The sequence below is a fragment of the Oncorhynchus masou genome, chromosome 13 (assembly GCF_036934945.1).
Source record: "Oncorhynchus masou masou isolate Uvic2021 chromosome 13, UVic_Omas_1.1, whole genome shotgun sequence".
Classification (NCBI taxonomy): domain Eukaryota; kingdom Metazoa; phylum Chordata; class Actinopteri; order Salmoniformes; family Salmonidae; genus Oncorhynchus; species Oncorhynchus masou.
This window is the reverse complement of record NC_088224.1, coordinates 90,365,390-90,380,339: the sequence shown is the minus strand read 5'-3', so window position 1 is coordinate 90,380,339 and position 14,950 is coordinate 90,365,390. Positions and strand designations below refer to the sequence as shown.

At 42.2% G+C, this 14,950-nt stretch overlaps 2 protein-coding genes across 2 annotated transcripts; both read right to left on the bottom strand.

Moving 5' to 3' along the window:
- Positions 1-590: 590 nt before the first annotated feature.
- On the bottom strand, positions 591-9,489 carry LOC135553199 (P2Y purinoceptor 13-like). The gene is made up of 2 exons (XM_064985369.1): positions 8,544-9,489; positions 591-2,937 (listed from the first exon to the last, which is right to left on the bottom strand). Exons 1-2 carry the CDS (start codon positions 8,563-8,565, stop codon positions 1,889-1,891), a joined length of 1,071 nt encoding a protein of 356 aa, XP_064841441.1. The 5' UTR covers positions 8,566-9,489; the 3' UTR covers positions 591-1,888.
- Positions 9,490-9,582: 93 nt separating this feature from the next.
- On the bottom strand, positions 9,583-11,898 carry LOC135553198 (P2Y purinoceptor 12-like). The gene is made up of 3 exons (XM_064985368.1): positions 11,662-11,898; positions 11,043-11,302; positions 9,583-10,923 (listed from the first exon to the last, which is right to left on the bottom strand). Exons 1-3 carry the CDS (start codon positions 11,672-11,674, stop codon positions 10,087-10,089), a joined length of 1,110 nt encoding a protein of 369 aa, XP_064841440.1. The 5' UTR covers positions 11,675-11,898; the 3' UTR covers positions 9,583-10,086.
- Between the last annotated feature and the right edge of the window lie 3,052 nt (positions 11,899-14,950).

Genomic DNA, 14,950 nt, shown 5'->3' with positions numbered 1-14,950 from the left:
AGTTCATTAAATAGAGTTAAGGAAACATTTACTAAATAAACAAAATAAAAAATATAAAATAAAATAAAAAGTAACACATTAAAATGGCAATAACGAGGCTATATACAGGGGCTTCCGGTATCGAGTCAATGTGACGGGGTAGAGGTTTGTTGAGATAATTTGTACATGTAGGTAGGGGTAAAGTGACTATGCATAGATGATAAACAGCGAGTAGCAGCAGTGTAAAAACAAAGGGGGGGTGGGCGGTATCAATGTAAGTAGTCCTGGTGGCCATTCAGCAGTGTTATGGCTTGGGGGTAGAAGCTGTTCAGCAGTGTTATGGCTTGGGGGTAGAAGCTGTTCAGCAGTGTTATGGCTTGGGGGAAGAAGCTGTTCAGCAGTGTTTTGGCTTGGGGGTAGACGCTGTTCAGCAGTGTTATGGCTTGGGGGTAGAAGCTGTTCAGCAGTGTTATGGCTTGGGGGTAGAAGCTGTTCAGCAGTGTTATGGCTTGGGGGTAGAAGCTGTTCAGCAGTGTTATGGCTTGGGGGTAGAAGCTGTTCAGCAGTGTTATGGCTTGGGGGTAGAAGAGCAGTGTTATGGCTGTTGTTCAGCAGTGTTATGGCTTGGGGGTAGAAGCTGTTCAGCAGTGTTATGGCTTGGGGGTAGAAGCTGTTCAGCAGTGTTATGGCTTGGGGGTAGAAGCTGTTCAGCAGTGTTATGGCTTGGGGGTAGAAGCTGTTCAGCAGTGTTATGGCTTGGGGGTAGAAGCTGTTCAGCAGTGTTATGGCTTGGGGGTAGAAGCTGTTCAGCAGTGTTATGGCTTGGGGGTAGAAGCTGTTCAGCAGTGTTATGGCTTGGGGGTAGAAGCTGTTCAGCAGTGTTATGGCTTGGGGGTAGAAGCTGTTCAGCAGTGTTATGGCTTGGGGGTAGAAGCTGTTCAGCAGTGTTATGGCTTGGGGGTAGAAGCTGTTCAGCAGTGTTATGGCTTGGGGGTAGAAGCTGTTCAGCAGTGTTATGGCTTGGGGGTAGAAGCTGTAAAGGAGCCTTTTGGTGCTAGACTTGGTGCTCCGGTACTACTTGCCGTGGGGTAACAGAGAGAACAGTCTATGATGGGCGACTGGAGTCTTTTACACATTTATTGGCCTTCCTCTGACACCACCTATTATATAGGTCTTGGATGGCAGGAAGCTTGGTCCCAGTGATGTACTGGGCCGTACTTACTACCATCTGTAGCTCCTTACGGTCAGATGCCAGGCAGTTGCCATACCAGGTGGTGATGCAACCGGTCAGGATGCTCTCGATGGTGCAGCTGTATCACTTTTTGAGGATCTGGGGACCCATGCCAAATCTTTTCAGTCTCCTGATTGGGAAAAGGTGTTGTAGTGCCCTCTTCACAACTGTCTTGGTGTGTTTGGACCATGACAGTTTGTTGGTGATGTGGACACCAAGAATCTCGCTCCACTACAACCACATCAATGTTAAATGGGGCCTGTACGGCCGTCCTGGTGGTTAAAGCATTGGACTAGTAACCGAAAGGTTGCAAGTTCAAATCCCTGAGCTGACAAGGTACAAAATCTGTCGTTCTGCCCCTGAACAGGCAGTTAACCCACTGCTCCTATGCCGTCATTGAAAATAAGAATTTGTTCTTAACTGACTTGCCAAGTAAAATAAAGGTAAAAAAAAAAAAAAAAATTGTGTGTAGATTTATGAGGGAAACAATGTCGTTATTCTGTTTTAGAATAAGGCTGTAACGTAGCATTTCTAATATAAATAGTAGGATAGTACATTACACCTGGTGGATTCATTTCTAGTATAACTCTTTGGATAGTTAACCCTCCACCAGGTAGCAGTATTATACTCTGTCAAACAGAACATCTCACAGCATGAAGTAGATAATTCCAAATAGTTTTAATTTTCTGTACAGGCACAGGAGTCTCCCTCCTGTGTTGGCGTCTGATCCTCTATTGTGTTGGGTCCTCTCCCAGTGAGCCAGCTACAGGTCCCAGGTGGGAGACAGAGCGTCTTGAACAAGGTGATCCTGAAGGACTTACACAGGAAGAAGTAGATGAGAGGGTCCAGACAGACGTTCATGGCTGACATCCACAAGGTGAACTCCTTAGAGATCCGTAAGGTAACCTTAGCGCAGCTGGTTGTTGAGGTAACCTGAAGCGAGGTGTAGGAGAGCCGTATGGCGTGGTAGGGTCCGAAACACGTCAGGAAAACCACCAGAACCAAAAACACACGCACTTTGGTCTTATGCCTCCCTTCGTCATTGCTGCTTCCTGATTTCCTGTATGATTGAAAAACCTTCCTTGCTATGCATATGTAGCAGAAACAAATAAGAACACACACCACCCAGAAGATCGCATTGTTTAATTTGACCACGCCACTGTGAAAATCTCGTCCTGCATTGCTCTTCATTGCCATACAGAATAGTTTAGTCTTGTTTGTGGGATCCTGATTGGTCAGGATCATGGTTGGAATGACAGTAGTGGACAACAGCACCACCCAGATGGAAGCAGACAGCACTTTCCCGAAGACAAGGTTCTGACCCAACAACCTGCCACAGGGCCTGACGATCTTGAAGAAGCGGTCCAGACTGATGAGGCCCAACAGAATGATGCTCATGTACATACAGAGATAGAAAATAACATCAGAGAAGCGACAGGCAAAGGCCTTCAGAGTCAGTGGAGCGCTGGGCAGGATATTGGCTGCTTTGACAGGGATGGTCATGGTCATGAGAAGGTCAGCGGCCAGAAGGTTCTTCAGATACACCAGGAAGGTGGACGTTGACCGAAGTTGCATGCAGACCCAGACTGCTACCCCATTGATGATGAGGGCCGGGATGAACAACAGGAAGTAGAGAATTGATATAGCCATATTTAAGGTATCTTCATTAAAGCCACAGTCCTTTGGAGTGGAACGTGATGCCATTGTGGCTACTAGTTTTGAGGAATCTGCAAATGAGGTTAGCAAGAAAAATGATTAAAATAATAATTAATTTCTATATTAAAGGGGAAATCTGCATTGGTACATCAATTTGAGGAATTTTGAATAAATTATATGTAGCTATTGCTTCTTGAAGAATACAATTTAAGAATATAAATGGATCATGTGCTTAGTGTCTTCAAAACATTACTGTCTGGTTTCCCAGAGACAGGTTAAACCTAGTCCTAGTTGGCATGTTCAATGGATAATGTCTATCTATCAATAAATTAACCCTCAGCCTACCATTTTGACCCCAAGAAGAAACTATTGGAAAAGCAACAATCATAGCAAAATATAAACTGATTTCTTATCAAAACATATTTACACATGCAATTAATGTTATCTGAAATACAATTTGACCAAAATTACCGTTAACCTCAATTCCATACGTTACTAAGCTAACATATCAAATTGTTTTAAGATGGTCATACCATGGATGATTTAGCCAATTGTTTTTGAATTTTCGGATGCCTTTAAGGTATAAAAAAAATATATTGAAAAGTGATTTGATAAAATATTTGGCCTTTACTATTATAGCCCACGCATTGAATTACACATTCAGAAAAGATGCAAAAAAAGACAGTAAACAAATGTATCTTAAGAAATAAGGTTTTGAAGTCACTGTCATGTATTTTGGAGGTATAAGAAATATCTCCATACTTCCATTCATTTGTATGGGTTACCTTCAGATGAAAGTTTAACATCTCTATATATCTCCATACTCCCATTCATTTGTATGGGTTACCTTCAGATGAAGGTTTAGTATCTCTATATATCTCCATACTTCCATTAATTTGTATGGGTTACCTTCAGATGAAGGTTTAACATCTATATATATCTCCATACTCCCATTAATTTGTATGGGTTACCTTCAGATGAAGGTTTAACATCTATATATATATCTCCATACTCCCATTCATTTGTATGGGTTGCCTTCAGATGAGTCCCATGACACTTGTGGGGGATATAGAGCAAAAAGGAGAATACCATCGTGTTCAAGAGAGTCTCATCTTTCCACAGAGGGGTTTGTAGCCCAAAAAGTTTGGACGCTACAGACATAGAAGGATATGGTGGATTGAGATGCAGCCCATGCAAAATAAACTGTCATTTTCCACCAGATCTGATCACTATATCCGGAGGAATTTCAGATTGGTCCCGTGTACCAGGTAGTGCTGAGACTGCGGCTGACCCCAGTAATTAAATACTGTAGTAGCCAACACACTACATCCACCTCTTCCTTTTCTCAGCTCATTCCAGAGAGGAATGGTAAGAGCTCTACGTTAGAGTGTATAAGAGCAGAAGTGTACCAGCTGCTATTCAATAGCTTGGAGCAGCTAGCTAGTTAGCCTCTCTATCAGAAGACTCTATCAGAAGTGTACCAGCTGCTATTCAATAGTATGGAGCAGCTAGATAGTTAGCCTCTCTATCAGAAGATTCCATCAGAAGTGTACTGGCTGCTCTTCAATAGCTCGGAGCAGCTAGCTAGTTAGCCTCTCTATCAGAAGACTCTATCAGAAGTGTACAAGCTGCTATTCAATAGCTCGGAGCAGCTAGCTAGTTAGCCTCTCTATCAGAAGACTCTATCAGAAGTGTACCAGCTGCTATTCAATAGCTCGGAGCAGCTAGCTAGTCAGCCTCTATCAAAAGACTCTATCAGAAGTGTACCAGCTGCTATTCAATAGCTCGGAGCAGCTAGCTAGTTAGCCTCTCTATCAGAAGACTCTATCAGAAGTGTACCAGCTGCTCTTCATTAGCTCGGAGCAGCTAGCTAGTTAGCCTCTCTATCAGAAGACTCTATCAGAAGTGTACCAGCTGCTATTCAATAACTCGGAGCAGCTAGCTAGTCAGCCTCTATCAAAAGACTCTATCAGAAGTGTACCAGCTGCTATTCAATAGCTCGGAGCAGCTAGCTAGTTAGCCTCTCTATCAGAAGACTCTATCAGAAGTGTACCAGCTGCTCTTCAATAGCTCGGAGCAGCTAGCTAGTTAGCCTCTCTATCAGAAGACTATCAGAAGTGTACCAGCTGCTATTCAATAGCTCGGAGCAGCTAGCTAGTCAGCCTCTATCAAAAGACTCTATCAGAAGTGTACCGGCTGCTACTCAATAGCTTGGAGCAGTTAGCCTCTCCATCAGGGTGCTCTGCTGTCCCTCCATTCGGTTTTGGCTTGTGCCATCTCCGTTGGGTTCTTTCCTTGTTTTTATTGCTTGTGACAGTGTACCAACCTGGGCGATACTCAGTTTGTTCTATCAGTATTGCAGCGCTGAGGGTTTGTCTTAGTTGTGACAGCGCACCAACCTGGGAGATACTCAGTTTGGTCTACCAGTATTGTGGTGCTAGTTTTGTCAACCAAAACCCTCACGGTTCTAGCCTTCGCGTTCAGGGACCGTGCCTAACCCACAAGATTGGTAGACTGTGTATGTTCCACTCAGCCAGACTTGCAGTTCTCCCCTGAGAGTAAGCCAGGTGTTTTGAGGTGCACCACGTTTTCATCTCTCACAGGGTGCAACCATCTTGCCCAGACACTTGTGTTCCACAGTGAACGAGCTATGCAAAGTAGCTAGCTTAGCGAGAGATGATCGTTGCAGGATTAAGCACAGTTACAGTATAAACACACTTTCCCTTGAATCCTGCCAACCTGAACCCTGTCTTATATAGCAAAAGATTAAGCCATAAACCCTGTCTTATATGAGGTAGAATGCCCTGCCCCTTCACGGTCAAGCAGTTCACACTCCACGTCTCCTCCTTCACATAGTGTATGAGACCAAGGCTGATACTGTGGGTCCGCAGTAATCTTTACTATCATCCAGTATTGCACAGTGTTTACTATAGGACCCAGTATATTACACTGTTGGCTGAATTATTCTTCCACATTGAAACGCTACAGCCATTCATTTACATTTACATTTAAGTCATTTGGCAGACGCTCTTATCCAGAGCAACTTACAAATTGGTGAATTCACCTTATGACATCCAGTGGAACAGCCACTTTACAATAGTGCATCTAAATCATTTTAGGGGGGGGGGGGTGAGAAGGATTACTTTATCCTATCCTAGGTATTCCTTAAAGAGGTGGGGTTTCAGGTGTCTCCGGAAGGTGGTGATTCACTCCGCTGTCCTGGCGTCGTGAGGGAGTTTGTTCCACCATTGGGGGGCCAGAGCAGCGAACATTCATGTCTCCTGTCCTTCAGATAGTGTATGAGACATTCATGTCTCAGTAGTGTGCTGTCCTTCAGATTCTCCAGTATTGTTTATGAGACAAAGGCTGGTACTGTGGGTCCCATGCTACACTATAATACAGTATTGTGTTCTGTTACACTATTTGACAGTACAGTAACTCTGTTAGTTTCCCATGGAAACTCACATCTCATCTCTATTACAGTATTGTAGTTCTGTTACACTATTTGACAGTACAGAGAGTAACTCTGTTAGTTTCCCATGGAAACTCACATCTCATCTCTATTACAGTTTCTCGCTGTGTTTATTGTAGTTCTGTTACACTAGTACAGAGAGTAACTGTTACGACACAGTAATATTACAATGTTTGCCTCATTCTCCAGTTTATTGTAGTTCTGTTACACTATTTGACAGTATAGTGATAACACTGTTGTTTTTCACATCTCATCTCTATTACAGTTTCTGGGTGTTTATTGTAGTTCTGTTACACTATTTGACAGTACAGAGAGTAACTCTGTTAGTTTCTGTTACACTATGGAACTCTGTTAGTTTCCCATGGAAACTCACATCTCATCTCTATTACAGTTTCTCGCTCTGTTACACTATTTGACAGTACAGAGAGTAACTCTGTTAGTTTCCCATGGAAACTCACATCTCATCTCTATTACAGTTTCTCGCTGTGTTTATTGTAGTTCTGTTACACTATTTGACAGTACAGAGAGTAACTCTGTTAGTTTCCCATGGAAACTCACATCTCATCTCTATTACAGTTTCTCGCTGTGTTTATTGTAGTTCTGTTACACTATTTGACAGTACAGAGAGTAACTCTGTTATTTCTGGAAACTCACATCTCATCTCTATTACAGTTTCTCGCTGTGTTTATTGTAGTTCTGTTACACTATTTGACAGTACAGTAACTCTGTTAGTTTCCCATGGAAACTCACATCTCATCTTATTACAGTTTCATTGTAGTTCTGTTACACTATTTGACAGTACAGAGAGTAACTCTGTTAGTTTCCCATGGAAACTCACATCTCATCTCTATTACAGTTTCTCGCTGTGTTTATTGTAGTTCTGTTACACTATTTGACAGTACAGAGAGTAACTCTGTTAGTTTCCCATGGAAACTCACATCTCATCTCTATTACAGTTTCTCGCTGTGTTTATTGTAGTTCTGTTACACTATTTGACAGTACAGAGAGTAACTCTGTTAGTTTCCCATGGAAACTCACATCTCATCTCTATTACAGTTTCTCGCTGTGTTTATTGTAGTTCTGTTACACTATTTTACAGTACAGAGAGTAACTCTGTTAGTTTCCCATGGAAACTCACATCTCATCTCTATTACAGTTTCTCGCTGTGTTTATTGTAGTTCTGTTACACTATTTTACAGTACAAACAGTAACCTATCCTAGTTTTTTTTAATGCTACATTACTTAGATTGACGCATAAGAGTCAATAGACACTTATGGATTAATTTGCATATTCTATGAAATGAAATGTAGTTTTGTATAGTTTTGAGTTTTGAACAGAATTTTGTCATATTTTTTTAGAGGCAGTACACAATATTTTGAAATATATATAATTAAGAAAAAGCCAATTCAATTCACTTCAAAAAGTGATCGTGAGAGTCATTGACCAAAATATGGCTTTGTTTTCTTTATTTACATACCCCACCGATAGCATCTCTGCTAGTGAAACAATGGGAGGGGTAGGGGCTACATTTTCTAAGCCACTTCAAACCAAATGGTATAGCACTCAAAATAGCATAACAAGTTGTCCATATAGAATATTGGAGGTTATACAACGGGTGGGTCTAATCCTGGATGTTGATTGGTTAAAACCGCATTCCAGCCGGTGTCCATTCCACAAGTTACCACCGCCTAAATCTATGATGTTGAAATGCCTATTTACTCTGTTCCATCTTATCTCATCTGCCCAGCCAGGCATTTTATAAACTTGATCTCCACTGTAAAAATAATTTAAAAATGAAAAGCTGGAATGTCTTGAGTCAACAAATATTCAACCCCTTTGTTGTAACAAACAAGTCACATAATAAGTTGCATGGACCCAAAATCCCAAAGTATTTCTTCAAAAAGTCAGAAAATGTATATACCAAACACAGATTGCCCCTTTAATGTTTTTTATAAATTAAAACATAAATTTGACACCACGATGTGGTTAATTTTCATTGTGTGAATTAATAGTTTATTGTTATTGCAAAATACAAATGAAAGCATAAAAGTCTAATGATTGTGATTCATAAAGTTCACAAGAAACATTTCTCAAAAAAATTCACAGCGTATTCTTTCTGTGTCAGATTTGGGATATTTACGAACAATATTATTTAAGAAAAAAATGTCTATGATGTGTTATTATAAATAAATAAGGAAACTCACCGGTGAAGTTGAGAAAAACCATCTTATCATGGAGGAAAGTCACTATGATGTCTTTCGTGTGAGATATGTTACTGCGATATATTGGGACTGCGTTTGCTACGTCACCTAATACACTTCCTGAAGATGGGGAAGTGGTAAAATAAGAGCTCACGCACAGGGTAAAAAAAAAAGCTGCCCTTGTTTGTCAAACTTCTTATAATATAACAACATCATGTAATTTGGATGATTTTATCCAAAGTTACTGACAGTCATGCATATATTTTGTGTGTGGGTGACCCAGGAATCAAACCCACAATTCTGTCATTGCAAGAGCCATGTTCTACCATCTGAGTCATATGATTGGACTGATAGACCTGCTGCTGTTAGCATCTGCCCAGTCATGCATGCATATATTTTGTGTGTGGGTGACCCAGGAATCAAACCCACAAATCTGGCATTGCAAGAGCCATGTTCTACCTCCTGAGTCATATGATTGGACTGATGGAACTGCTGCTGTTAGCATCTTCCCATGCAGATGGTATTTCTCCTACCAGTGACCTGGATTCGGCAGGTTAGGGAGGTTATGTATGTTTGTTATGTTTTCACAGGGAGGTTGGTGTTTTTTTATTTTTATCCTGGAACTAATTATTATTTAAAAGATCAGACGTGTTGATCCCATGTTTCTCTCTCTCATGCTCTTACACTATGCACACACACCATTTCTTTCACTTGAACCAAATGTTTTCACGATAACTTTCAGCTGTCTTTCACAGTGTGGTTTTTACTGGTGTTGTTTCACATCTTGCTACTTCCACGGAAAGTCTCCGGCCACTCACAGCTTGTTTTTCTAGGTTTCTCTGTGGTCACTGTACAGCAGTAAGTTGCAGCCTCCCACCTGCCCTTAGGCCAACTGTTAAAAGGTTGTATACTGTCTGTCTAAACATACAGAACATCTGGCTTTCAATGCATCAGAGAAATCAGGGGATTTTTCCCTCTGTATCATATTGTTATGTTGAAGAATGGTTAAAGACATGGATCAACGAATGGGAGAGAAAAAATATTTAGATTTCACAAGTTTATGTAGTATAGAACGTTTTGCTGTCCATTATAGGCATACGTGTTGTGCCATGGTTACACATAATTACATATCTCTTATTTCAGTTCCTGAAGCCTAAAAAATAACGAGGTCAAAGCAGAATGCCGGTATCGGGACCTTAGCTGTTATGAGACAGACATGTTGATTAGGTGATTTCCTTTGGCATGAGGTTATGGTGACGTTTAGAGGGGGTTATGACATTATACAAAATGTTACAGACTGGTGTTACAGACTGGTGTTACAGACTGGTGTTACAGACTGGTGTTACAGACTGGTTTGCATATTATTGTAATTATCACTGGTCTGTGCAGAGTTTCCTACTCTACTCTTTCCATTGCCCAGACAGAGCTACAATCAACACACAGTTGATGTTTCCGTCAGCCTTCCAGTAGAGGGCAGTATGATCCTCTGTGAAACATTCATCAGACCACAATACATGGAAGTCCTTCAGAAGAGAGCTTTAGTTCGCTACAGACAAGCAGAGGAGTCTCCCAGAGGGGTACTGCCTGTGTTGGGGTCCGGCCCTCTCCCAGTGAGCCAGCTACAGGTCCCAGGTGGGAGACGGAGCGTCTTGAACAGGGTGGTCCTGAAGGACTTACAGAGGAAGAAGTAGATGAGAGGGTCCAGGAGGGAGTTGAGGGAGGACAGCCAGAGTGTACTCTCCTTTAACTGGAAGAAGAACAGCTTGAGGTTACAGTCAAACATGCGTCCCCGGGTCTGGCTCATGGTGTACGGCACGCGGGAGAAGTGGAACGGCACGAAGCACACAAAGAACACAGCCAGCACCAGGAAGACGTTTGAACTCACAGTCTTTCTCCGGGGCTGGCGCTGCCCTTTACCAGTACCTGCTCTGCTGGCTCCACCAGCACGGTAAGCGTTGGCGCGGGCATAGGAACTGTACAGCTCTTTGGTGATGAGGGCATAACACACTATCACCGTCACCAGGTTGCCCCAGAAGATGACCTGGCACACATGGTTGACCACCTCATGCCAATGCAGCCCAGCCGCCGTCTTCAGATCACTGCACTTAAAGTAGACTGAGGTGGGGCTGCGGCTGGTCAGGACCATGTTGGGCAAGGAGAGGGCCAGCAGGGAGCACCAGATAACCCCAGAGAGCAGTTTCCTGTGGGACAGACGAGCCGCGTTGGTCCCCTTGAAAGGCTGGAGGGTCTTCCTGCAGCGGTCGATGCTGATGAGGCCAAAGAAGAGGATGCTGATGTACATGGTGAGATAGAAGAGCACAGAGGAGACACGACAGACGAAGACACGCAGACCCACGGACGCCATGTTGGAGTCAGACAGCACCTACAGCAAAAATATATCAATAAAGTCAGTGATTTAATTGCTGTTTTTTCATACTTTTTTCATAGTTATCAATATTATAACTTTTATTAATATTATGATTATTATAATTGTAACTGCACCTTGAAGGGGAAGGTGAGGGTCATGAGGACATCGGCCACCACAATGTTCTTGAGGTAGATGATGAAGTGGGAGTGGCTGGGGATGCTGAAGAACACCCACACTGCCAGGCCGTTGAGGGACAGGCCCAACAGGAAGAGGAGGGAGTAGAGAACAGGAAACACCACAGTCTTCAGAACGTTGTCACGGGAACAGCTGCTGTTGGTGTGGTTGTGATTGACAGGGGTCAGGGCGAATCCTGTTGTGCTGTCCATATCTAGGGCTGTGACGTATGAAGCAAAATAAAAAAAGGTGAAAGTTGTACAGTACTGTATACTTCCTCATTTCATCCATTACTTACTGTAATGATGCCTGGCTTAGAGATAATATAGCTGCCCTCCCATACAAAACAACCTGTTTGGATATTCAGAATACATTATTAAATTGAATTAAAAAATGATGATGAATACACTCACAAAATGCACTGCAGACGAACTTTGGAACCACGTACAGCCAGGAAGTTTTTTTTTTTTACAATTAACAAAGCTTAACATTTTTAACAATCAAAATTACACGAGTTGTAATATCTTATTCTATTTTGTTTTGGGTGTAAGCATGTTTGATGTGTCTAAGTGGACCCACCTGAGTAGGCCATTGGGAGATTGAGACTGACGGGTCCTGATAGAGGATCCTGGAGGACCGTGACTTCTTCTCTCTCGGCAAGTTGGATTCGTTAGATACTCTACTTGGAATGCATGGGTTTGGGCTCTTCAAGACAGAGAAATGCATGAAAATACCCTTCTCTCTCTCTCTCTCTTTAAATCACTGTCAATCTGATCTGACACTAGAGCAAAGTGACAAAATGTGTGGAGATGTTCTCTCTCCTCTCTCTCTCTCTCTCTCTCTCTCTCTGTCTCTCTCTCTCTCCTCTCTCTCTCTCCCTTCTGCTTTTGTTTCCGGTCATGCCATTCAGAGGAAAGACAGTCTGGTCCCCCCCCAGGATCCTGCAGGCCACAACACCCTCTCATGAATGTTATCCTGTTGCGCAATCTGGCTATCAGCTGATGTGTGTGTTAATACACAGTACACTGAGTGGACAAAACATTAAGAACACATGTTGAGTCGCAGCGTCAATTCATCGGGGCATGGACTCTACAAGGTATTAAAAGCGTTCCACAGGACTCTACAAGGTATTAAAAGCGTTCCACAGGACTCTACAAGGTATTAAAAGCGTTCCACAGGACTCTACAAGGTATTAAAAGTGTTCCACAGGACTCTACAAGGTATTAAAAGCGTTCCACAGGACTCTACAAGGTATTAAAAGCGTTCCACAGGACTCTACAAGGTATTAAAAGCGTTCCACAGGACTCTACAAGGTATTAAAAGCGTTCCACAGGACTCTACAAGGTATTAAAAGCGTTCCACAGGACTCTACAAGGTATTAAAAGCGTTCCACAGGACTCTACAAGGTATTAAAAGCGTTCCACAGGACTCTACAAGGTATTAAAAGCGTTCCACAGGACTCTACAAGGTATTAAAAGCGTTCCACAGGACTCTACAAGGTATTAAAAGCGTTCCACAGGACTCTACAAGGTATTAAAAGCGTTCCACAGGACTCTACAAGGTATTAAAAGCGTTCCACAGGACTCTACAAGGTATTAAAAGTGTTCCACAGGACTCTACAAGGTATTAAAAGCATTCCACAGGACTCTACAAGGTATTAAAAGCGTTCCACAGGACTCTACAAGGTATTAAAAGCGTTCCACAGGGGTGCTGGCCGAAGTTGACTCCAATGCTTCCCACAGTGTCAAGTTAGCTTGATGTCCATTGGGAGGCAGACCATTCTTGTGTCGACACTCAGGAAACTTTTGAGTGTGAACAACCCAGCAGCATTGCAGTTCTTGACACAAACCTGTGTGCCTGGCACCTACTACCATACTCCGTTCAAAGGCACTTCAATATTTTGTCTTGCCCATTCACCCTCTGCATGGCACACATATACAATCCATGTCTCAATTTTCTCAAGGCTTAAAAAGCGTATTTTAAATCGTTCTTTAACCCGTCTCCTCCCCTTCATCTACACTGATTGAAGTGGATTTAACAAGTGACATCAATAAGAGATCATAGCTGTCACCTAGATTCACCTGGTCAGTCTATGTCATGAAAAGAGCAGGTGTTCTTAATGTTTTGTATATTCAGTGTATAGTGAGCTACTTTTGACCAGAGCCCAATCCCATATGTCATAGACAATACTGTGACAGTACAGTATATTTGTTTAGTCATGGACAATGCTGTGATAGTACAGTATATCTGTTTAGTAATGGATAATGCTGTGATAGTACAGTATATCTGTTTAGTAATGGATAATGCTGTGATAGTACAGTATATCTGTTTAGTAATGGATAATGCTGTGATGGTGCAATATATCTGTTTAGTCATGGACAATGCTGTGATGGTGTAATATATCTGTTTAGTCATGGACAATGCTGTGATAGTACAGTATATCTGTTTAGTAATGGATAATGCTGTGATGGTGCAATATATCTGTTTAGTCATAGACAATACTGTGATAGTACAGTATATCTGTTTAGTCATGGACAATGCTGTGATAGTACAGTATATCTGTTTAGTCATGGACAATGCTGTGATAGTACAGTATATCTGTTTAGTCATGGACAATGCTGTGATAGTACAGTATATCTGTTTAGTAATGGATAATGCTGTGATGGTGTAATATATCTGTTTAGTAATGGACAATGCTGTGATAGTACAGTATATCTGTTTAGTCATGGATAATGCTGTGATGGTGTAATATATCTGTTTAGTAATGGACAATGCTGTGATAGTACAGTATATCTGTTTAGTCATGGATAATGCTGTGATGGTGTAATATATCTGTTTAGTAATGGACAATGCTGTGATAGTACAGTATATCTGTTTAGTCATGGATAATGCTGTGATGGTACAATATATCTGTTTAGTCATGGATAATGCTGTGATGGTGCAATATATCTGTTTAGTCATGGACAATGCTGTGATGGTGCAATATATCTGTTTAGTCATGGATAATGCTGTGATGGTGTAATATATCTGTTTAGTAATGGACAATGCTGTGATAGTGTAATATATCTGTTTACTATGGACAATGCTGCGATAGTACAGTATACAGCGTGCAGCCTACTGTAAGTCACCATATTCGTGTTTTCATGCTGAGCATATGCCGGTGTGTGTGTGTGTGTGTGTGTGTGTGTGTGTGTGTGTGTGTGTGTGTGTGTGTGTGTGTGTGTGTGTGTGTGTGTGTGTGTGTGTGTGTGTGTGTGTGTGTGTGTGTGTGAGTTTGTGTGGGTGTTTATGGATATTTATATATAGTCTCTTCTGCTTCCCATGAATGTCCCAGTGATATATAGGTATCAGGTGTGGTGATCAGTTCTGACTGGTGCCTTTCAGGAGAAAGAGGAGAGAGAAAAGAGAAGAGAGAGAGAGAAACAGAGAGGAAGTGAGAGTGTTCTCCTCTGATCAGAGAGAGAGAGGATGTGAGAGTGTTCTCTCACAGCTGAGGATAATACCCGGTTTGTGTCTGCATGCTAGTTGACCCCTGCCCCTTTAGGGCACGCACGCACGCACCCACGCACACATGCACGCACACACACATGCGCACACGTACACACGTACACACGTACACACACACACACACACACACACACACACACACACACACACACACACACACACACACACACACACACACACACACACACACACACACACACACACACACACACACACACGGAGCTTTGTTCAGACAGCCTGGCGAGGGGAGAGACAGGATGAAATAAAGGAATTCAACACCAACCCTGTTTTTTTTTCACATTAAACCCTCACAACCTCCACCCCTCTCCTTTCCCCAATCTCTGCTGTAGGAGCACTCTTC